The sequence below is a fragment of the Taudactylus pleione genome, unplaced genomic scaffold, assembly GCF_031769625.1.
Source record: "Taudactylus pleione unplaced genomic scaffold, aTauple2 ptg000036l, whole genome shotgun sequence".
In the NCBI taxonomy this organism is placed as follows: domain Eukaryota; kingdom Metazoa; phylum Chordata; class Amphibia; order Anura; family Myobatrachidae; genus Taudactylus; species Taudactylus pleione.
In genome coordinates this window covers 9,297,135-9,321,748 of record NW_028284438.1, presented here as the reverse complement: position 1 = coordinate 9,321,748, position 24,614 = coordinate 9,297,135, and the positions used below count along the sequence as shown (strand labels likewise).

General features: G+C 43.5%; 1 protein-coding gene across 13 annotated transcripts in view; it reads right to left on the bottom strand.

The window, feature by feature from the left end:
* The window catches only part of BLTP1 (bridge-like lipid transfer protein family member 1), a 341,411-nt gene that overhangs the window by 243,149 nt on the left and 73,648 nt on the right, over positions 1 to 24,614 (bottom strand). For all 13 annotated transcript variants that reach the window (XM_088452258.1, XM_088452264.1, XM_088452266.1 and 10 more), the window contains 4 exons: positions 14,087 to 14,280; positions 11,020 to 11,099; positions 8,278 to 8,428; positions 1,404 to 1,560 (listed from right to left, as the gene is read on the bottom strand). In XM_088452258.1, coding sequence (XP_088308384.1) covers positions 1,404 to 1,560; positions 8,278 to 8,428; positions 11,020 to 11,099; positions 14,087 to 14,280 — 582 coding nt within the window. The remainder of the gene's footprint in view (positions 1 to 1,403; positions 1,561 to 8,277; positions 8,429 to 11,019; positions 11,100 to 14,086; positions 14,281 to 24,614) is intronic.

Below are 24,614 nucleotides of genomic sequence, written 5' to 3'. Positions count from 1 at the left end.
ACAAGTAATACAAATTCTATCTCAGTCCCAAAAATGCCTCCCTCCAATGCTAGTGCTTTCAGTTGATTCACCTAAGCATTACGTATGTTACACCTAGTTATATTCAACAAGATATTCCTTTTAAAGCCAGTGTCTCTGGGCCAGTCTTACAAGTAACCGTACACTGACAGGATAAAAGAGTATCTCATTAAGCACTAGAGAGGAGTCAGGGCCTGATTCAGAGCCGGACGCTATTTGCGCTCGCTCGTTCTGAAAAAGGGGCCGAGTATTTAAATTGAGCGTTCGCTCTTTGCGGTCTGTTGACGCCTCTATGTCTGAGCGAGCGAACAAAATATGCGCTCGCTATTTTGTAAAGACGCCCCCTGGCCGCTCGCATCATACGTCATCTCCGCTATTTATTAGATTAATCGAGTACATCGAAAGGCGTCTGAACTGCTCGCGGTGCTTGTGGTTGGATTTTCCTACCGCAATCATGCAAACAGTTCAGGCTAAGAGACAACCAAGTGACGTGGTCGATGATGCTGCTTTGTTAATTATGCACACCCTTAAAACGCCCGTTTTGACCGTTTGGCACGCCTGTGTTCGGATCACCACTCCCCGTTTTCAAGCACCTTCCCCTGTTACCACCCACAAACGCCTCATTCTGTCACTCAAATTAGCAGGCATTCGCTATTTTGCAAGCACACAATTTCCGACCGTAATGAATGGTTCGCGCATGCGTATTACAACCCATACGCATGCGCAGTTGTGCGAACATCGCTCGGAGCGAACGAGCGGCCGCTTACGAGCGGTTCTGAATCAGGCCCTCACTTTCCTAAACACAGTGCAGGAAGCTATTATTTGGGCTGAACATATAAATTTACTAATCCACTAAAAACAGCGTCATCAATGACACATGGGGCACAAAGTGCCTCAGCCCAGAAAATGGCTGCCTTTACAGTGTGTAAGCAAAAACATTTTAATATGGTCATTTTTCCAAAGCAGCAGATTTTATCCTGACCTTATTTTAAGTTTTGAGACATTTAAAAATTTGAATAAAAAAACCTTTTATAAACTTGTGTGCGCACACAGAATAACATTCCTACACTGCTCTAGCATAAGATGAAGACACGCTGAGAGTTGTGTCAGGTTCAGTGATCTCTTAGAGCAAGTCCCAATGTACCCAAGGGAACATGAAGTACAGCAAAGCGTGCACATTAATTAGTATGACAGTTGGCTTCACCAACATAAAGCTCTCTGGGCCTTAGCTGTAAATGCCACCATCATGCATACATATGAAAGACCTCATACTTCTTACCACTGATAACCTAATAATTTGTCACATCTTAATCCTGCACAGACAATTACAGCAAAGTCCACTTTCTAGCACACAGCATACCAGGTTGGTTTATATTAGCACTCACTTTGTTTTTGGTAAAAAGCAGATCTATTGTAGCATTTGCAATGATGTTCATTCTTAATTCAAATGCCTGTGTCTGCCGTTGTTTCCCAGGCTGCGGGATATCAGAAACTTTCAAGACCTGATAATCAGGCGGGAAGAAAAATTTCCACAAGCACTCCCTGCCAGGAGAAAGGAAAAGCATTATTTAAACATATTCCTCTAATGAGTTAGAGGAACAATACACATGGTCATAGTTACATTACAAGAAATAAATCTGATCTACCTTGATTCAGTACTTTCGGCAGCCAAACAAATATGAAAACACTAGGGGTCATAAGGAGAGAAGTCCAGGCAGCACTACATGAAAATGGCCACATCCTGGCACCCAACACGCTGGTGGAACGTGAGAGGGTGATTTTAGTTTGTACACTACCAGCAAGGAAGTAGAAGCCTGGACTTGGAAACAGGAGTTAGGGATAAATTGCTGGGAAAGGATGGAGCGATAGACAGCTTCTATCTTTGTGTTACAATATATTGACGACACAAGGGGAATGGGTCAACACCAGCACAAGTATATTGTGAAGTGATGGAACACTTGTCATCCAGACAGGAGACAGAGTTAAACTTATCTGTGATCTGAGGAAAAGCAGCTAGAAAAATGATAGCAGCACTACCATTTCACTGTTAAAATTGGTTCTTCGGGTCCAGTGACCCTTTAAATGTTCGTACAATGAAATCACAGAAAACAAAAGATAACATATGGGACAAATCCATATTTCTTCACACAGACAACTGCCTTTTGCAGCATTATGTGCTCACATATAATTTTGGCTTTAATTATGAAACAGAAATTATGCTAGTGTAATACAGATCATGTACATTACATTTTTCCATTATGTACTGGAGTAAAGTAACCAAGGTGGCTACACAATTGAAGGCTTAAGCTAAATAATAAAAAAAAAAATTGAGTTATGGTATAACTTACCTTTGTTAACTCTCTTTCTTCGAAGTCCATAGGGTCCACAGGGATACCATGGGGTGCAGGTGGTGGATAAGGACCTGACATCAAACAGTTACGCTTTCAACTGCCAGGATGCAATGGTCCATCCCCCCTAAACCCCCGACCCTGAGGCAAATCAGTTTAACAAGCCCAAGGCAGGAGGAAAGAAGGAAGACTGGTACGCAGAAGGATCACATTCTCACAGGAAACCAGTTATCAGGAAACCCACAACAAGGTAAGTTTTACCATAATCTCATTTTCTTCTTCAGGGTCCACAGGGATCCACATGGATACCATGGGGATGTCCCATAGCAGTATTCAAGGGTGGGGACGCTCCTGAGCTGAGAGGAGTATCCTGCGTTCAAATGAAGCATCCTGAGAGGCAAAGGTATCGAAGGCATAAAACCTAAGAAAGGTATGGACAGAAGACCACGTGGCCGCCTTACAAAGCTGTTCAGCTGAGGCGCCACGTGGGTCCCACAGAGCGAGTGGAATGAGCAGAGATGGTAGCCGGCACAGGAAGGCCCATCTGTGTGCAAGCCTGTCAGATAGTCATGCGAAGCCATCTGGCCAGAGTCTGTTTGTTAGCTGGCTAGCCCTTGTTATGGAATCCATAGAGGACAAATAGGTAATCTGTTTTCCGACGAGAACTTGTATGGTCCACATAGATCCTGAGAGCATGGACCACATCCAAGGAGGCCTCACCTGCCGAGAGGTCTGGTGAATGGAAGGCCAAGGCTACAATTTCCTCATTAATATTGAAATGAGCAACATCCTTGGGAAGGAAGTCAAGATGAGTTCCAAGAACAGACCTGTCCTGATGAAAGATCAGAAATGGGAAGCGACAGGAAAGCGCCCCTAAATCTGACACCCTACAGGCGGACGCAAGAGCCAGAAGAAAGTCTTCGCTGTAAGCCACTTCCACAGATTCCAGGGGTTCAAACGGAGGGCCATGAAGGGCCTGGAGAACCACTGACAAATCCCACAGCGACACTGGAGGGATGAAGGGAGATCGAATATGGAGGACACCCTGAATGAAGGTGTGAACATCCGGCATTGGAGCAATTCTGCGCTGGAACCAGATGGCCAGAGCAGAGACATGCACTTTCAGCCAGGCCAGATGGAGTCCTAGGTCCAATCCTGCTTGAAGGAAGGCCAGGACTCTAAAGACCCTAAAAACTTGAAAGTCAAAACTTCTGGTAGCACACCACTGGAAGTATGCGTGTCACACACTGTGATAGATCCGGGCAGAGGTCGGATGCGCGCTCTGAGCATAGTCTGGACCATCGAGCTAGAAAAACCTTTGGATCTTAGGAGGGATGTCTCAAGAACCACGCCATCAAAAACAGACGGGCCAGGTCCGGGTGTAGACATGGACCTTGACACAACAGGTCCGGACGTTGAGGAAGTAGGAGAGGAGTGTCTATGGAGAGGCTGTCAAGATCGGCGTAGCAATGTTGTATGGGCCAGGCCGGAGCCCCCAGCAGGATAGTGCCTCAGTCTTGCTTGAACTTCCGAGGAAGGACTCGAGGAAGAAGGGAGACTGGAGGGAATAGGTACGCCAGATGGAAGGTCTACTTCACCGACAAGGCATCTACGAAGACTGCTTCGGCGTACCTTGTTTTTGGACCCGTACATTGGCAGCTTGCGATTGTGTCGGGAGGCCATGAGATCCACCTCTGGCAGGCCCCATTTGTCCACTAGGAGTTAAAAGACCTCTGGGTGGAGAGACCATTCCCCGGCATGCACGTTGTGATGGCTGAGGTAGCCCGCTTCCCAGTTGAGAACTCCCAGAATGAACACTGTGGAGATGACCCAGGAGGTGAACTTCGGCCAATGCAAGAATGCCTGACACTTCTGCCATTGCGGACCGACTTCAAGTGCCTCCTTGGTGATTGATGTAGGCCACTGCTGTGGTGCTGTCGGACTGCCCTTGTACAGGCTTGCCCTGAAGAATGTCCTGAGCCAGAGTGAGGGCTCTGGAGATGGCTCCAAGTTCCAACACATTGATTGGCAGGGTAGACTCAACCGATGTCCAATAGCCCTGGAAGGAGTGTTGACTGGTCGCTGCGCCCAAGCCCCGGAGGCTTGCGTCCGTTTTAAGGAGTACCCACTCCAGGATCCAAAAGGGACGACTCTTGGTTAGGTTAGACGTCTGTAACCACCAGGAGAGGGACAAACTAACCTCTGGAGAGAGAATCATTGTCTGGGATCTGATCCGATCCATCTCCATCTGGAGAGGATTAGGTGTTGCAGAGGCCTGGAATGAAACGGAGCGTACTCCACCATGTCAAAGGTGGATACCATGGATCCAAGAATCTGGATTGCTAAATGGGACTCGGCGACTGTGAAGTAATCTGTGCACTCGTTGTTGAAGAGTGGAGATCTTGTCCGTTGTCAGGAAGATTCTCTGAGCTTGAGAATCCAAAAGAGCCCCAAGATGGACCATCCTTTGCTAAGGGTTCAGGGAGGACTTTTTCCAGTTGACTTACCAGCCATGTCTCTGTAGGAAGGCAATGGTTATCTGAAGATGACATTGAAGAACCTCTGGGGAGCGTGCTAAGAGCAAGAGCTCGTCCAGGTATGTAAGCAGCCTGACTCCCTGACAACGCAGGTGGGCTGCCATGACCACCATCATTTTGTTAAAGACCCGTGGAGCTGTAGAAAGTCCAAAAGGGCAGAGCCTGAAATTGGAAATGTTGCTGTAGTACAGCAAACCGGAGATATCGCTGATGAGAGGGTGTTATAGGTACACGTAGGTAAGCATCCTGAATATCCAGAGATACCATAAAGTCCCCCGAATCCATAGCTAGTCCAACAGAGCGCAGGATTTCCATCCAAAATCAAGGCACCCTGATTAATTTGTTCAGGGATTTGAGGATGAGGATAGGGCGATAAGACCTATTTGGTTTCTGCACCAGAAACAGGGAAGAATAATAACCATTCCCTCACTGCGATAGCGGAACTGGAACTATTACCCCCCTCTTGCAGCAAGGACTGAATGGCTTTCTGGATAAGCAGGCCCCTGCTCGGGTCTGATGGAGGGCCTTTGTAGAAAAACTGGTGGGGTGGCCGTCTTAGGAATGAGAGGGCGCACCTGTGAGAGTCCACTTCTTGTACCCAAGCATCTGTGGTCGTTTGACGCCAGCACTGGGCAAATTGAAAGTTGGCCTCCTACGCTGGGGTCCACCAGGGGGAGGACCGCCCTGTCAGGCTGAAGGTTTGTCCACAGATTTGGAAGCAGGTCGTCGGGTGGCCAAGGTCTGCTTGGTCCTGGGCTTGGCAGCCCTGGTGGAAGCCTATTGCCGAGGAAAGGACTGGCCCTTAGGCTTTCCCTGGGGATGAAAGGACCTGAAGGACGTTGTCTGAGGCTTTGCAGTAGTTGCTGAGGGCAGAAAAGCAGTTTTTGATGCTGCCAAAGTGGCTACAATATTGTCTAGAACTGGGACAAACAGGATCACACCAGTGTAAGGCAATGATTCTAAGGCCTTCTTAGAGTCTGAATCCGCCTTCCATTACCGTAGCCAAATAGTGCGGCAGGCAAACATTGATGTAGCCAATGCTCTAGAGACTAGCATCCAAGGTGGCCTCTCCGATATAGGAAACTGCATCTCTTATGTGAGCTATATAAGACATCTGATCCCTAGAGGCCTCTAGGGAGAAAGACTCTTCTAGGGCATCTTCCCAGCTTTCAATTGCTTTCGCCTCCCAGGCAATAGCCATGGTTGGGCGAGCAATGCTCCTGAAAGGGAATACACAGATTTAAGGCCAGTTTCAATCTTTCTATCAGTAGGATCCTTTAATGAGGAAGCTGTAGGGATAAGTAATGTGGAACGTTTAATCAATCGTGTAACATGGGAATCTACTGCTGGGGGAGCCTCCCAATTTGCGCAATGAGCTGCTGGAAAGGGTAACAATAGGTCAGGGATTTTTGGAGCTGAAACCTTTTACCAGGCATCTGCCAAGCTGCTGCCATGTGTTCGGCTAGCTGATCAGAAAGGGGACACTCTGCTGAAGCCACTTTTTTGTCATTTAAATAGTTAGTGCTTTGATTTGGTGGCAGGCTCATTGTCTTCTATTTGGAGGATAGATCTGACAGCTCGCACCAAAATAGGTATATTCATTTTAGATAGATGCTCTCCTTTCCTTGAAGTAGATTCAGTATCAGAGAGATCGTCAGCATCTTCTGCCTCAGATGATAGCTCAGATTCTGAAAGTTGCATAGATTGCGAAGACAACAAAGTACGCTTGGTAGGTTTACTGGGTAGGGGCTTCTCACCTTGCTAAGTATTTTGAAAGGCTGTAGAGGAAGCTGCTAGACTCTGTACCGAAGTAGAGAGGACATCTACCCATGGAGGTACCGGTACTGCCTGTACCTGTTGAAGCGCCCTAATATGGGGAATTACTGCCGGGACTGTCAGGCAGGCTGCAATAGTAGCTAGCACCTGAGTCAGGGACACCCAAGGAGGCTCCTGGGCGAGGGCAGAAGATGTACCTGGTGTAATACAACACGTTGTACATGGACAACAGCCTCCTCATTCAAGCTTGCTGCACAGGATTTGCATGAGAGCAATGTAGGTGCAGTCGCTTGCTTGCTACTTTTGTCTTTGTTAGACATAGTCGCAGAGTATACACTAATATGCGACAGAATATACCAAATACAAATGAGTATGCAAACACTATTATGCAATAGTGTATACAAATGGGTATGCAGTACAGTTATCCTGCCTATGCTTAAATAAGCTGCAGGAGAGCACAGCAGAGAGTGTAGTGTGCAACCAAACAGTATGTGACAGCCTTCACAAATATAAGTAAAGTGAAGTATAGTATACCCTGAATACACCGGTATGATACGGTTATAGTGAGAGGAAAGGGAAAGGCATAGGCTGACAGATTAGAAAAATCAGACAGACAGCGCTAGCAAAAGTCACATATTATTCAGAAAAACACTAACTGCAAAAGGGCGCTACATTCAACTACTCAGACGCAGTGACTGGTAGGCTATAGCGCTACATAACCTGACTCCTGGGAGAGGTATGTAGGGGGACCGGATCCAGCATTTTCCAGAGAGAGCTGTGGCTGAGCCTGCAGAAAATGGCCGCCGGAGACCTCTGAGGGGGCGGGGTCCGAGGAGGAGAGTAGCTCAGAGCGTCCATATCGCGGTGGAATGGCGCCTTGAGCTGGGGGAGGGGCCACTGTAATAGGGAATGCTGACCGCCCCTGGCTGATTTTTGACCACCGGGATGCTGGATTCCTGAACCATATGTACCTTGATGGTCTAGTGGATCACACGAACGAGGCCGGTGTTCACGCTCAGCACCACCGGTCTGTTCCCTGAGAACGGAGGTAAGACTGCCCAGCTGCGGGCTACCGCAAGCGGTAACCCGCCTTACCTGTCCCCTGCATCCGAGTTGCAGTCTGGGGTCCTTCACGGGGCAGGCTAGCAAGGTCCCCGGGAGCCCCGCCGAAAGTACCAAGCGATGCTATGGAGTTGCGGTGCCCAGAGGGGTGATGGAGTGGCATCACAGACGTCCCAAGGACAGTCTGATGCTGCGCACTCACTAATAAAGATAAATAAAATTAGAAATCATAAAAATAAAAGCTTTGGGCTGCATAAGGCAGCCACTGTTTTAAACGTGATCCGAGCTCCTGCCGGATACCAAGCAAACTGATTTGCCTCAGGCTCAGGGGCGGGGTTTAGGGGGGAGGGACCGTTGCATCCTGCAGTTGAAAGCTTAACTGTTTGGTGTCCGGTCCTTATCCACCACCTACACCCCATGGTATCCCTGTGGATCCCTATGGACCCTGAAGAAAAAGACTTCTGAAAACATGTTCCATAACGCGAACACGCATGCAATGTTTTTGTAGTTTGAAAGAAGAGATTTCAGTACTGTACCTCTGTCTGTCTGCCCATGGACCGTAGTTGAAATCTGTTCCTTTTCCACAAACAATGTCTAATCCCCAACAAGGTGGTAAGTCTTGCAGCTTTGCATCTTCTGTGTTGCTTTCTCCTTCCACATTCTCTCCTGAATCTTCTGGGACAAGTCCTTCAAAAACACAGAAGTTGGCATATTTTCAAACAATAGTAGTACTTTGAGATACTACTCTCTATATGTAGAACTGCAACACCTTTGTATTGTACATTGCATGTGGACAGGAAGAGGTTAGCTTGCCTCCCTGACTGGATCGAATTAAGGGATTTGGGACAGGCCGCAACTGCGCACAGCATTGTACATGTCAGGTAGTCAGGAAGCAGGCAGACTATGTTCCCCAGCCACTCCGTTTGTGTTATAACACAATCAGATTAGCTGGACAGCATTTTCTACCTGTCTCCCGGCTGCAAGACATCAATGCAGAGTGTGGTCTCACTGTTACAGCCAGGATATGACAAGCTTCTGTCACACCCTGCTGCTAGTTTGCCAATTGGTGGGAGATCTCCAAACCTGATTGGTGGAGGATTGGCACTAATCATCTATCCTTGCACGATCGATGCAACTGAGATGGCGAGAGACCGCAGGAGATGTGAGTAATTGAATTGGGTTGCCCCTACAGATCTAAGTTCTTATTTTTGATTAGGAGAGGTGGAGTTCTGACCTTGTTTCTGATTTCTAATAAGAGGGAAGGGGTTTGATCTGTGATTTGATTTTCAATTAATCCGGGGTCTTAATGGTGACTGGGTGTCTGATCTGGGGTTTGATTTTAATTTGGGAAAAGGGGGTCTGATTTGCAATTTAAATATTAAATGGATATAAAGTTTTTTAATGAAGGAGTGTGTCTGATCAGTGGAATGATTTTTAATGAGGTAATTGTGAGACGGGGTGCCGTCTTATTTAGGGTGTGATTTCTAATTTTGTTTCTAAAATACCAATATATAGTGAGCACTGTTTTTCTCTCAAATTGGTGGTGTATATATAGTAGTAGATTGATTGTTTAAAATGGATGTATATTCTTATTCAGTCATAATTTTGTTTTGCTTTTTACATATAGGAGGGGGGATTTACAAACTACATTTATGAATCATACTCTTAATGATTTGTCAAGGTCAGTGACCTGTGCCAGCAGCAGCTATATAGAGCACCATGTTTTAACCTTATAACCTGATATTCAATGAACATACTGTATATTGGTCACTAAAATGAATTGTCAGATGGGGCTAGTAGGCGTCATTTAATTATAGCAATTGCACTGGTAGGAAAGCCAAGGTTACTTGCTTGCATATGCCCTCTAGGTTAAAAGTTACCAGCCAGCCCTGTATCTACATGCTGTTATAGAACAGTCTAAAGGTGCATACACACGTAACGATTTTTTGAACGATTTAACTAGAACAACGTCGTTATCGTTCAATCGTTGAAAAAAACTTTCAGTTTCTGAGTTATAACGATGAACGATTATCGCTCATGCACGTTCCCGTTTGTAGTTCATTCTGACTGACCAACCGAACGATTTTCATTAAGGGAAGTTACAAAAATCGTTTGTAGTTCAAAAAAATCTGACAGAAAATCGTTCATAAAATCATTGGTTACAAAATCGTTGTGTGTGTATGCACCTAAACTGGTAACATTGTGTTGATGTGCCATGTTATTTTGTTGCTTATATTGTGTAAGCGCCAAGCGCACACTTGCTTTCATCTGTTTTCTTGTCACTTCCTGGAGAGTTGGAGTGGAGATGTGTTTGTGTTGGCCTGTGACACTGGCTCTAATTGGATTTGCATTGCTTCAGCTAACAATTTAATTACGCATATAAAATCTCTGTGCATGCCCCACTATTGCTCAGGTACAAAGACAGTCGGCAAGTGCTACTGAAAACTTGCAATTAAAATTTATATTAACATAAGACCTGCGAGGACATCATTTGATATTACACTTATCTACCAGACAGCACTATATAATACATAACGTATATCGGATTGGGTATGGGATGCCGGCGCTCGGGATCCCAGCAGTCAAAATCCCAACGCCAGCATCCCGACAGGGTTAGGATACAGATATCTGTCAGTTGGTATCCTACCTTTCCCCTACCCCTAACCATCCCTCCCCGCACACTGAACCTAACCTTCCCTGCCTAGTGCCTAACCCTCCCCCCCTAGTGCCTAACTCTCCCTGTCCCCCCCAACTACTTACATTTGGGATGCTGAAGGTCGGGATACCGGCACCGGAATTCTGACAGGTATCGGGATTCCGGCGCCGGTACTCTAAGCTCCGTGTATCCCATGTGCTGGGAATGTGACTACATCCCTGTATATCAACATATACACACACATTTATATCTATACATATTTACAGTGGCTATAAAAAAGTATTCAACCCTTTTGACATTTTTTTTTCTTTAATCAATAATAATAAAGAAATGGGGAGAATATATATTGTATAAAGCACAGTAAAATAAGAATCTGTAATCCTTTTTGCAAAATACAAAACTAACTGATACAGGAGATAAGTAACTTGGTTAAGATGAACAAACTGAACACGTACAGCAAGTTACAACTGTCACGTTGAAGTTGATCAAAGACATCAGTGGAACACATTGGACAAGACCGGGACAGAGAAATACATAACATCCAACCATGAAAGTAATGAATTAACCATGGATCCAATTACTTGTATCAAGCAGCTATTTTTATCATCTCGCTGCAGATTACCTGGCTCATCCATGTAGTAGTAGATGTCAACATCATTAGACTGCATGACCACAAATCCTTCTCCCATGAGTCTCGGAGGCCTTAGAATAGGAAACATAAAATGAACCCAAGAAATTGGACATGGCCACACATTAGATATTTTAGTCTTCATTTGCAACCCATGATTGTAATGAAGCAGACCTGGCTGAGGTTCAATGTGCAAAGGAACCACGGAAAGCAATACAATCCATCCGCCGTCTACTGGAGGATAAAATATTTAATACTATGAGAAAAAGGATTTGTCTGTGGGTTGTTTTTTTCTCACCTATGAGTTTAACCTAAAAAGCAAAGAAAGTGCAAAGAAAATTTGCAGCAACTCGCAGTAAAGAAGAAAATTATATGCATAAAGACTCTGATCTGCCAGATCATTAGCCATATGTCTCGTTATTTATCAGATTAAAATAATAGTTTACTGTTCTGCTGAGAAAATACAGGCTCTAGAAAAGAAAAAACTTCATTTGATCAGAAATGTTACATTAATGACTGTTTATGTCATTACTAGGAGCAAGCAGCTGAACGGCCTCACAGTGAGGAATTTTACAGGTTCTCTCACATTTCTCCAGGGTTATGTAAAGACCTAGTTTGAATTCTCTACTTTCAAGTGCCCTAAATTTTAGCTTTATTTATCATGCTTTTTTGGCTTGTTCCAGGATACTTAAGTGTTGAGGGAAAACGGAGCCGATTAGAGCATTAAAAAAGCAAAGTGCTCATGACTGACAGCAAAGTTATTTTTTAAATGTGTTTCACAAGGATACAAGTGCTTTTCTAGGAATGAATTAGAGATGCATATTTAGTCTCATACTATATTCCACTGATTAAAGCATACAAAATGTGGAAAACACAGTGCAAGATTTCTTTTATTAATAAAAATTCCACTGCCAAGTGGCTGCACTGTGATTTCCCCATCAGCACTTAAGAGACAATTGTTTATGCTAGAAGTGTGCACTAGATTATGCAAAGTTTGGTTTATGTCCTTAGAGGTCTACAACTACAAGAGCATTGCACAAAATATTGGGAATATCATGTGCCTAGTTTTCATTAGAAAATATATTATTAAACCTATGTAAAAGGTTAAGGTAAACATTCAAGTACATCGACCTCATCTTCTCCAGACACTTATTCTGTACAGTTAGCTGGGAAGGCTGCACACAGTAAGTATATTTTGGTGTCTAGGATACATTTACAATAAACCATCTCATTTTTAGATTTGCTTGGATTAATATGTTAAATTAAATTAAACTAAATAACCTGCTCTATCTCCAATGCAATGTTTACATTTTTTTACTAAATGTAACAATGCTTCAAAATCCCAGTGCATAAGGCTAGTCACACTGAGGATTTGAACATAATATTTTCAAGGTGAAATCAATGGAGGGTACTTTATACAATGTGTTTAGATACTGTGCTTTGTTAAGTTTGAAAAAAGTCTCCAATGATAACCAAATGGGAACAAATGATCAGCCAGCCATTACACACTTTTAGAAAATGCATCTTATATATAACATTCATTGATCTGTCCGCCGTCCGGTTATGCATTAGGACACACCCCTCCACGGATTTGGATGAAACCAATACGAGGTGGTCCAGTTGGATCCTGGCCAGGTTTTAGGGGGGTTAGGGTCCTGGTCGGACCTCCCATTGGTGTACGCTGGGCAGAACTTTGACCTTGGAGGCCTGTTCTGGACCTTCCACTGGATGGATTTTGAGGAAAAAACTTTACAGAGGGGTGGCAATTGGTCTGGGGTGCCTATTGAAGTGGTTGGAGTCCTGGTCGGACCTCGAGGTGGAGTGCGCCAGGCAGAACTTTACTCATGGGTCTGTTGGAAGAGCTGCTAATTATTTTTAAAATGTTGACAGTTACATCCAACTCATTGATAATTTATAACTTGAAGATTTAAACCCAGCATAGATGGGTACTTCAGCTAGTATCTTATTAAGAAAGCAAATTTGGCATTGGGCATTTAATTAACAACCTATGTGGATGAATAAATGGACACAGATCAATATATAAGCAACTTTACATTGTGTACTCATGAACCGGTTTGTCAGGAGGTGAGTGTACAACTTAGCTCACCAATAATAAATAAATGGCCAGCAACATCTGTAACTATGGTACTAACTAAAACATCAGGTGGACCAAAATTAAAGCTTGCTGGATTCACCATCCTGTGGACTGTCCATGCTAGTGGACACAGCACAGAACAACTTACCGCCACCTGTGGTAACAATCTCTAGGATACAATCTTCTACAGATGTGTCCACATACATCTATCCTCATTGTGCTACAAGTCAAGCAACTTTTCGTGCAACTTTTTACCTTCAAATGTGTCTTATTCGCACAGCGATGCGAATATTTAGCACAAGCAGCTTCTGTTGATTAAAATTATATGCAGCATGCCTATGTTCTGTGTGTGACTGCGGGTGTATCTGCATACGAAACGCTACATTACAGTGTTACAGCCGGTGACACTAACGTAGCGTTTTGTTGTGCGAATAAGAGGAATTTAAGGTAAAAAGTCACACTAAAAGATGCTACAGAGTGAAGCCACGGCATTGCGCATCTCGAAGGGCTGTTTAGCGCACAAGGAGGCTAAATGTATGAGGACACATCTGTATATGTACAGTTCCGCCAGGCATCTAAGCATACTGAAGGACACTGCTGTGTCGCACCTCAAAGTTTGAAATGACTGATAACAGAACAATAGCATCTACATGGCAACTTTTGCAAATATGTTTATTAATTTTACAAAACATTTATATTTTATATAAATTTGTCCTTTAAACCAGAGAGACCAAAAAAAACATAGGTTTTACATACAAACTGTGATTAAACTATTTTAGCTGTACAAATTTATATCTACTGCAAGTAACTCTACAATATGTCCTTACAATGATAAACAAAAGGAAAATTAAAAAAAAAAAAAAAAAAACACTCATGAATATTCCCTAGAAAATATTTAGAGCTATGTAATATGGTGTACTGCATTTGCTTTACAGCTATGAAAAAAATACAATAAAAAAAGCTTACTCATCATTCTGAAGACCGACATATCTCGGGCTGGGGACTAGCATCACCCGGACATTCTCCAGTTTGCCTTTCAGGATGTGCATGAACTGGTCCAGATGACTTGATGGGGGCTTTGTGGTGTAGGTGAGGAATGCATCATCAAAATTTACACACAGGGTTTGAGGTTGGTAATGATTTCCAAAGGCCAAGCGTCCCTACAATTAAAGTTGATCCTATTATTTAAATGAAATTGGCATGTTCTACCAACTGGTAAAAATAAAAATATTTGTTTTAACTTTTCCCCTTTATATTTATTTAAATTAATTAGAAAGTTGAAAAACATTTCAGACAGGCCAGTAATATACAATGCTTTAAATAAATCAGCTAATAACATACATACAGTATTTATGTGAGTTCCAGGAGCCAAATCAGAAGCATAGTCTTTTTATACATAGCCATGATCATATGGATGCACAACAAAACTTCCTGTCTGTAGACCACTGATGTCTACTGCAGCCAAATTATTTTAGCAAGATAATAGCTGGTAACAGATAGTAGCTTGTACTCAACAACAAAGCCTATGTAAATATAATGTTCAATATCTGAATCTCTGGTAAAGCATGGTTACTTTTAGATACAGTGGCATGAAAACATTTTTGTCCCCTTCAAGATTTCTTCTATTTTTGCATATTTGTTACACTGGTTTCAGATATACAAACAATACTGAATAAAACACCACCTGAGTACACAAAATACAGTTTTAATTGATTCTTTAATTTATTGAAGGAAACAAGTTATCTAACACCTATATCGCCAATGTGAAAAATTGTCGCCCTAAACCTAATAACTGGCAGTGCTACCATTAGCAACTACAAGCAAATGCTGGAGATCAGTATTTCACAACGCTGTGGAGGAATTTTGGCCCATACTTCTTTGCAGAATTGCTTTAATTCTGCAATATAGGAGGGGTTTTTGATCATAAACTTCCAGCTTAAAGTCCTGCCACAGTATCTCAATTGGATTCAAGTTAGGAGTTTGAATAGGCCACTCCACAATCCTTTTCACGCCACTGTACTGTAAGGGACAGATTAAATTAGCAGCGGCAATTTACCGCGTGGTAGCCTTAGGCTTTTACGCCCAAGCTTATTCAATAACAACCTTTTCCTCAGGAGGTAAAATTGTGTTAGCCCACAGGTTCCGGGATAAGTACCCGGAGCAGTGGGTTAATACGTTCGCAGCACCCATGATAAGGGAATTTACCCCGGATTTCTGTTTATGCCTCCCTCATGCTGGAACAGAAATCCGCATTAAGTGAAGCCTGCGGCTGCCCTGGGCTATAATTGAACAGTACCGCGGCTAACTTAATCCGTCCCTATGTCTGTAAATGTTAATTGTAGATCGTTTATGCGTATAAGGCAACTATTATTTTAGATGGCATTTCGATAGGCTTGCAAAACTGGCCGTATGTACAGTATGCAAGATGCGTGTATTTAAGCGTAGCGCATGCACCTGCTTTACTCCAGGAGACAACAGTAGCATATGTGCGGCTACTGTGCCATGTTTACGCCAGCAGATGAGGCATTGGAGCAATAGTAGTAAATGCTAATGTTACAGGACACAAATCTGAAGTGGGCGCTTCTCTGGGTGTTAGCTGGCCTACCTTCATATGACCATTGAATCCTTGATTAGGTGGAAATGAGAATAAGCATATTTGAAGATAAAAGGTTACAATTTATTTTAAAATGCACATAGGAAAAATATTAAAAAAAGCTGATTGGCCTTGTAGATTACACCAATATTGGGTACAATCACAGCTTCAGGTCATAAAAACTGCACATATACTGTGTAGCATCAGCTTCATATAAGTATGTAGTAAGACGATAGTTCATAAAAAGCAGTAAACTGATTGTAAGTGGATCATTCCTGGCTGGAGAGATAGGAGCCGCAGGAGGTATACAGCAGAGTATTTCCGGACAATACCCTACTTAGGCTCCCAGGCAGTCCAGGAACAGATAAGACAGGTCCACCGGTAAGTAACCACATACACATGTCCTGGCCGACGCGTTTCGAGACTCCTGGTCTCTTCTTCAAGGCATAGCCAAGGATTCAGTGGTTATATGCAAATCACCAGCATTGCACTTCTGACCAGTTTCTGCAAAAACTTGCTTTGGGGAATAGCCCACTACAATATCTGTAGGTTATACTGTATATAGGGGTAACCCATATTGGTACTTAACAACACATTTGTAATTAGTGAATATATTGTTGGTACTAACTCCTGTAATGTTATCCATAAAACGGGTTTTGGGTTTTTCTACACCCAGGTGGTTAACACATTAGCATAAATTTTTCCCACCTGTTTCCAATTAATTTATCTTATGGTTCTCACTGGCCAGCTACAAACCTTACACGATCCCACATTTCCTACTGAACACAAATCATCAACAAAACTGTACATGTACTATTAAAGTCTCATTTAGCATGTAAAAGGAAATCAGACCAGATGCACAAACAAAATGCTCAGCATGGACACATTTCGCACAAACACGCCCATACTGTGTTTTGGCTGCGCATACACACCCTGTCTCATCTCCTTTAGCGCAAAGGATGTATGAATAATTGGCATTGCAGCTGGAATGGCTGTGCAGGTATAAGAATTTGTGCTGTCCATATGTAGTTAAAAAAAATTTTAACATTTAAATGACAAAAGATGTCTGTTTATTACAAAGACTGTGAGGAATTCAATATGTTTTGCAACGTAAAATATTTAGACGTGGTTTCTTTTATGCCGATATGCCAAAAAATGTCATTGCACGGTGTGATTAAACTGATATGACAATTCCAGTTGGATAAGAAAGTACTTGTCAAACGCTTCATTCTAAAACATATTTTCACAAGTCCCAAACGGCAATAAGACAACTCGCTTTTAGAGACAACAGATTCTGGATCTTGACACAGGAATTTTTCAAATTCTACTTCAAGCTATGTTTCTAATAAAAGATTTTACAAGTCTCCTGATCAAATGGATTACATTGCAATTAGTACACTGCTGAAGGACCCAGTTGCTGCTACTTGAAAAGTAAATAGGCCAGTGCTGAAAACATACTTCCCCTCTTTTGAAAACTAATTTCAGGGGAATTATAGTTAGCAGTAGAATGTGCTGCGCAGAGCATGGCGCACAGTTGAAAGGGCATGTCTAACACCACATATGGACATATCTATTGCCACTCAGGGGCGTGTCCTGCACTGAACCAGGATTCTCCCGACAGGATTCGGGAGGGTAGGCAAGCATGCATCCCCACATACCCACACAGTGCCCAGGATACGCACAACCTCCATACCCATACAGTGCTCATCAAACACCCTCATACCCTTACAGTACTCAGCATACACACCCCATACACACGCAGTGCCCCGCATATAGCCCCCCCATACCCATACAGTGCTCAGCATACCCCCTCATACCCACGGAGTTCAGTATACACACAACCCCCATACCCATACAGTGCTCTGCATACACACCCCCACATAACCATACACTGACCAGCATATGCACAACCCCCATGCCAACACAGTACCCAGTATACGCACAATTCCCAATCCTGCATTGTTTAGTATGCACTCTTCCATACCCACACAATGCCCAGCATACACCCCTCCACATACCCACACAGTGTCCACATACACCCTCCATACCCACACTTACATAGTGCGAGGCATACATCCCACTTACCCACACTGTCAAGCATACACACTGCCACATACCCATATAGTGCCCAGCACTACCCCCCCATACCCATACAGTGCACAGCATGCACCTTCCCATACCCATAGTTTCAGGCATACACATAACACTAAAGTAATACTCAGATAAACTTGTAATACGGCCGCACAGCATCTGCCAAAGTCCATTGAGCAGCAGAGAGCAAGGATATATAGAGGAGAGGAAATTACTGTCCTCACTGCAGAAGCCATGTTGCCAGAGTCCTATAACTAATACCGGACACCTCTCTGTCATATGCTCTTTACCCTGGTGGCCGCTGGCAGCAGCTGCAGCTAGATGGTGCTCTGTACATACAGGTTATTCCTGTGTAAGCCGTCCTGTCACTAAAGTACGAGAGCACTGTGGTTGGGCATGGGAATGCGACTGTTTTAATTGACTTTACGGGGCATTGGGAAACTCTACATTGATCGAGGAGTCTCCCGCAAGATGCGGGATGTAGGGAAGTATGGCTCAAAACCAGACTAAGAGAATATTGGTATTTTAGTACAAAAATATAGTGTTACTTCAAGCTCGACAACTCATACAATATCAACCACAGTTGGACACATTTAATACTTTTGAATTATGTTTTGTACGTAATTAATTAGAAATTAAGGAAAACTGAGCGACTGACCTTAAATATCTTGGAGGGCAGTTCTGGTTTTAAATACTGGTGTGCAAACTGAACGATACAGGAAACATGTCTACCACTATAGTTTTTTGTAGGGGCTCATGAGTCAGACATTTACTTGCAATTTACCATACCCAAGCAGCACAAGTATGATACTTATTCAGTATCAGAAGAGATCAACTGTGCAAACAAGCAACTCACCAAGCATAACATGTATCTTAAAGGTGGGTACACACTACAAAGATATATCTGCAGATCATGGTCGTTCATATACACTGAACGACCATCATCTTCCAGGCAGCTGCGCCGCGACCCCCTCCCCGCGGCTGCCGCTGCATGCGTACGTGAATTATTTTGCCTTTTCCCAGCACTGTAAAACCTCTGGTAACGCGCAGTAACCCACTGATCCACCATAAAATGCGTAATCTAATTGTTTTCCCCATGTGTTAATTATTAGAGGTGCATTTTTAGGTGTACTTTTCCACGCAGCTCCTGAGGCTGTAAGGAAAGTGCAGCCCCTGGTAATTAACACGCACGGTATCGACTCTAATTCAATTGCTCAGCATTGACAATTAAGTTGATTAATTTCTTTCTTTACGCCCAATTGTTTATTTGTTCTATGCTTTAACTTTTATTGAGACATTAAACTGTGGAATTTTAAATAAAACAAACATTTTACTCTACCAGTACAGATGTGTCAACACATACATCTAGTAATGGCGTGACTCGGTAGCGTCGAGCGTCTTTTCGTGCGGCTTTTTACTTTACAATGCTTCTTATTCGCACACGCACAAGCAGCTTCTGTTGATAAATATTATATGCGGCATGCCTATTTCTATGTGCGACTGCGGGTGTATCTGCATGCGAAACGCTACGTTACAGTGTCACAGCCATTGACACAATGGAACGTAAAAATTCGCATGCAAAAATGCTCAGCCCTACCGAATTACAGGGTGCTCATGTTTTATGTGTAACGGGACTTATAGCGCACGGAGGATAGATGTATGTGGACACATCTGTAAGTAGCAGCACCATTTCATTTGCACGCAAACAGTCACATGCAAATCTCAAAAGCAAGCAGTATGTGTGAGCAGCCTTTACACTTTTGTGAATCACAACAAGAACAAATTTTAATATCAGGCTGCAAAACGTAAGCGTTAATGTTGACTAATCTTATTACAATGATGCATCATTAGGAAAAAGCTATCTGTCCAACTTACAAGCACATGGGCAAGCACAGAAGTATTACAAGCATTTGGAATTTCCATAAGAAAGTACTGGCTTTTCTCTAAGGCTCTATTTGCGTCCGTGTTATATTGTCCTTCACTGGACTGAGGTTGCTCCACCTTTACCCTGGATCGCATTTGTGTGGTCGGCGGCTCACCTGGCCTCCTCCTTCTTCCTTCAGGGCTTGGCCTGAATGCCACTGGTGTCATCCTCAGCGAAGAGGACTCTGTCACCTCCGTCAGCTGATCTGGCCTATGTGTACCTGCTGCAGCCGAATAAGAGTGACACTAGAGTTACAGGTACCTGCTACAACTTTGGGTCATAGCTGTCCTGCACACCCCCCACTTGCTCATCTGGTGCTGTGGCACTGCTTCCCATGTCACCTTTGGCACCAGTGACCTGCTGTGTATCTGCTGACTGGGCTCCACGGTTTGTGACTTTGCTGCTCCAGACATCTATGCCCCATGCATGTTTAATCTGGACAGATCTTCCTTTTTATTCTAATTTCTTTGAGGATTGCACTTTCCCCTGCTGTGCAATACTGTTTAACAAAATGTAAATGCAGCAGGAGGTTTCTATAGAAAATAGACACCTCATGCCTTGCATTTGCAATCCAAGTGCAGCATGAATAGATCCGTAGCTCAGATCACAATTACTACCTATCGCGTCCGTCGGTTCTTTGGCCAGGCTGCGTAAGCTGGGACTCACTTAGCCTGGTCAGTTCCTGACAGCCTGGGAATTCAGGAAATCTAAGTCAACTGATGTAGACCCTGGCCTCGTCTCTCCTGGAAAACGAGGGAGACGCACCGCCATTTCTGGGACCGCTGGCCAGGAACACCCCCCAAACGCCGCAGCCTATTAATGGAGACACTGCAAGCAAACTCGCAGATTGAGAAATGCAAATGCACAGGTCAAATCCTGTGCATGTGCAGACCTCACACCATTGGAGATGTACGCTGACCCTGAATCAGGCCCTCTATTCCCTCTGTCCTGTGCTAAGCCACCAAAGGGCGATGTTTTTGCCATCAATGGCGGAAACCCAATGGTTCTCTGCCACAATGTTTTTCTCTTTTCTCCTTGACGCAGAGACACAAAGCCTAGCTCTGCACCCCCCCCCCCAAGTCGCGACCTGTGAAGCCCCATCACCACCTCTTATTGTCCCACTGCCCAGTGAGTTATGGAGCAGGGATGACAATCGGTGGGAAAAACCATTGAAAGTTCTCTGTTGAAGGTTTCATACCATTGAGATAACACTGATGGTTAACCCACTGATGGCCATACCCTACTGCAAGCTCTCTCTCCTCTCTAGATGGTCACCTAGTGGCTGTCCTTATTCTTACACCTGAGTCCAACTCTATTCATCCAGCTACCTGGTTCCTCTACGCTGAGACTTTTGTTTTGTACATTTCATCATGCAGACACACATCTGTCAACTAGGGCTCATATGTTTCCTTATAATGCAGCAACAGGGTCTGTGTTTCCCCTTGTATTTCCCCACCTGCACTTACCCTCTCCAGCAGCCTCCGCATTTTCAGACTGATCATGTCTGGCAACTCGAAACAGTCTACCTATACTAACTCAGCTCCTATTTTCTCTACATCTAATGGGGCCCATCCATCAGCGATGGATTGCCTCAATCCCGCGATGTGGCAACCTAGCATAGCGGGATCGCAGAAATCCAACATGTTGGATTTTCCCGATTTGACGATCGCGATCAAAAAATGATCGGGATCGTCAAATCGTCGACATTTAACATGGAAAATGTCTGCGATCCGGCGACGGATCGCAGAACATCGATGGTGGGAGGCCGGCGTTTCCACCCGGAAATGCCGGGACTTCCCATCGCATCGCCGGATCGCAAAATCCGGTCTGTGATGTATGGCCACCTTAAGAAACTGCTGCCTCTGCTCCACCCTCAAACTCAGTGGGCTTTCCCAACTCTACACTGTCCTCTGAATGGAGCTTGATTATGCCACCAAGACAGTTGTCACTAATTTTATACATTGAATTCAAGCTTCCTTCCACAAAGAACTAAAATACACTGTAGCAGAATTTAAACATGAAATTTATTTTCTGGGAGACCTGTACAGATGCCTTGGAGACAAAAACAGATGACCTGTCAGTTACAGGCAGCTCTGGACTCCAAAGTTTCGACTCTTTGACGTATATTCTAAGCCAATATACCCCGAGACTCCGCAAATTTCCCAAAACCATTTTGAATTCGGCCATCCCAGATCTGAAGGATCTTTTTCAGCATATTTAACCTGAGCTTTCCGATATGGATGTCCTTCTGAACAAAGCGTAGAGGGCTCTAGGTCCAAAGCATCATCAGACCAAACTCCTCAAGATGTCATAACGAGCCTACATTTCTATCGGTTGAAAAGGAAGGAATCCTCTCTACTGTCCGGAATACTCCTATTGTGGAATTCCGTAACACGCAGATACAGATATTTCAAGATCACCTTACAGAAACACAGGGATCTACAGCTAATAATGAAAATCATTTGGTAACACAGGCATCCAAATCCAACTGCCCACTGCAATCTCTTCCTTCATAGCTAAAACTCTCACCAAGGGGCAAGAACTTCTTGATAAGCTGAGCATTCTGCCAGAAACTCATCAGTTACCTACCTCTTAATTGCTTCCAAACCTCAACTCCCTAGGATTCCTGATCCAAACTGGTCCCGTTCTGGCGGGAGCACAAGTAAAGAATCTGCTCATATGTTTGCTAATCCTAGCTGACCTGGGCATTTTGCCACTTCATTCCATTTACAAGACATAAAGGCCCGTGTTCAATTTGAGGCAAAATGTCCAGACATTTTTCGCCTGCTGGACTTTTCACCTCCTTCGCCTGTTTTCCATGCGGAAAAGTATTGCGCACGTGCCAGCTATTCCCCGTATTCAATTCCAAAGTAGGCGAAAACGGGAACAGGCGAAACTTGGATCAGTGAAAAAAAAATGGGAATTTTTGGGAAATTGTAGGACCCACCTAAAGATGTCCAAACCTGGGGGATCACTATGGGTACCCCGTTTTTGCTTGCAGAAGAAAGTCTGTTTTTAAATAGCCGCGGCAGGTGCTTTTTTCCCGACATTGAAGAAGTGGATGCAGAAGAGCACTTAGCTTTTTTTTTTTTTTTTTTTTAAAGTGGTCCCATCAAACTTGGGGTACTTGAAAATGGGTACTAGCATATTTTTAAGTCCCTAAACTAATTGTTTAAAAATTCTGCAAAAATCCACCTGCTGCTACTCTGTGCAATGAAGAAAACACCTGCTGCATATATAAGGGAACCCCTGTGGATTTAATTTGTCTATTTTAGAAGTAGTTTTTAGTTGGTTTTCTTTTCACCCCCAGATTTTATTTTTTTTTATTTTTTTGCACATTTCATTTTAAGGCGTCATTCCGAAGGGTGCAGGCTATTTTATTTAAAGCCTGCACCCCTAAACCTGCACTTTTTTTCACCTGCTAAAGGTAATTGAAAAAATTATCCCTGCTTTTTTTAAAATGACTTTTCGCACCATCTACGAAAAAAACCAGGAATTTTCAGGAAATATGCCTGGGACCCACCTAAAGATGTCCAGACATGGGGGATCACTATGGGTACCCCCATTTTTGCATGGTGAAGGAAGTCAGGGTTTATAATAGCCGCGGCAGGTGCATTTTTGAGGTGGGGGTGAAGAGTAGCACTTAGGAATATTTATTCCCCCCCCCCCCAAAAAAAAACTATCAAATTCAGGGTACATGAAAATGGGGGTAAGCATTTTTTTAAGTCCCTAAATTTATTTTCAAAATTCTGCAAAAATGCACCTGCTGCTTGTCCCCGCAATGAAGACAACACCTGCCGCATACATGGGGACCCAACCTGAATTAATTTAGATAGTTTGGCACTTTGTTCCTCTATTATTATTTTTTTAACCCCCAAAATGAAACTTTTTTTTTCCGCAGTTTTTTTTTTTTAAATGACACTCCCAGGGGTGCAGGCTACTTTTTGTAAGCCTGTACCCCTAAACCCCAATTCTGCACTTTTTTTCGCCAACAAAAAGCTGGTGAAAACTTATCCCAGTCTTTTTATCACCGGCGAAAAGTCCATGTAATTGAATACGGGGATAATCCAAAGAGGCAAAAATGACATCATCGACAATAAATTATCACCGATTCCGACATTTCGCCTCAAATTGAATATGGCCATTAGACTTGTTATGCAATTTACTTCAGTAATTTAATGTTTTTATAAGCACTGACCATGCCTGCTCTCTTCCAACCTTGCCATCTTCCCTTATTCCTGATCATCCCTCGCTTCCTTTTCTTAGACAAAAACTTATGCCCCCTTCCATTTTTTAGCTGAACCCAATAGTAGAGGAGAGCGCTTTTGGCTTTTAAACCCACGTTACACCCAGCAACCCCTTACTTACATATTTGTTGTTTATTCTTTTATTTTTCAATAGACCTGTTTTGGTCCTTATTCACATGAGTTTTTGCCCTACTGTGCATCCTTTCCCATACCTTGCCCTATGGGGCACCTTCTCTCCTTCCGGTGGCACTACCCTCCCCCCCTTCTCTCCCATAGGATCCAAGGGGAACCCTTAACTTTTCTTTGCTGACATTTTGTTTTGTCTACATTTTATTGTCCTAAACAAATCAGATAGCTGCACTTCTCACACAACATAAACAGTCTCCGTCAACTGGTTTTCTCTGTCAGATCAATGTCTTCATAGGCCAGCTGAATTACTTATTTTCACAGTAAGCCATCAGCACTTTAAAGCTGTGCCAATGCTTTTATTATCAGGCCAACAAGGCTGATACAATGCTTGCTAAGAAGTTTAGGCGAAAGAGGGCATCAGGTCTGATTGAGAAGATAAAGAATATCTCAAAATACTCTGTTACCTAGGACACCAGTGAAATTGTTGTGGAATTTCAAGTTTTTTTATGA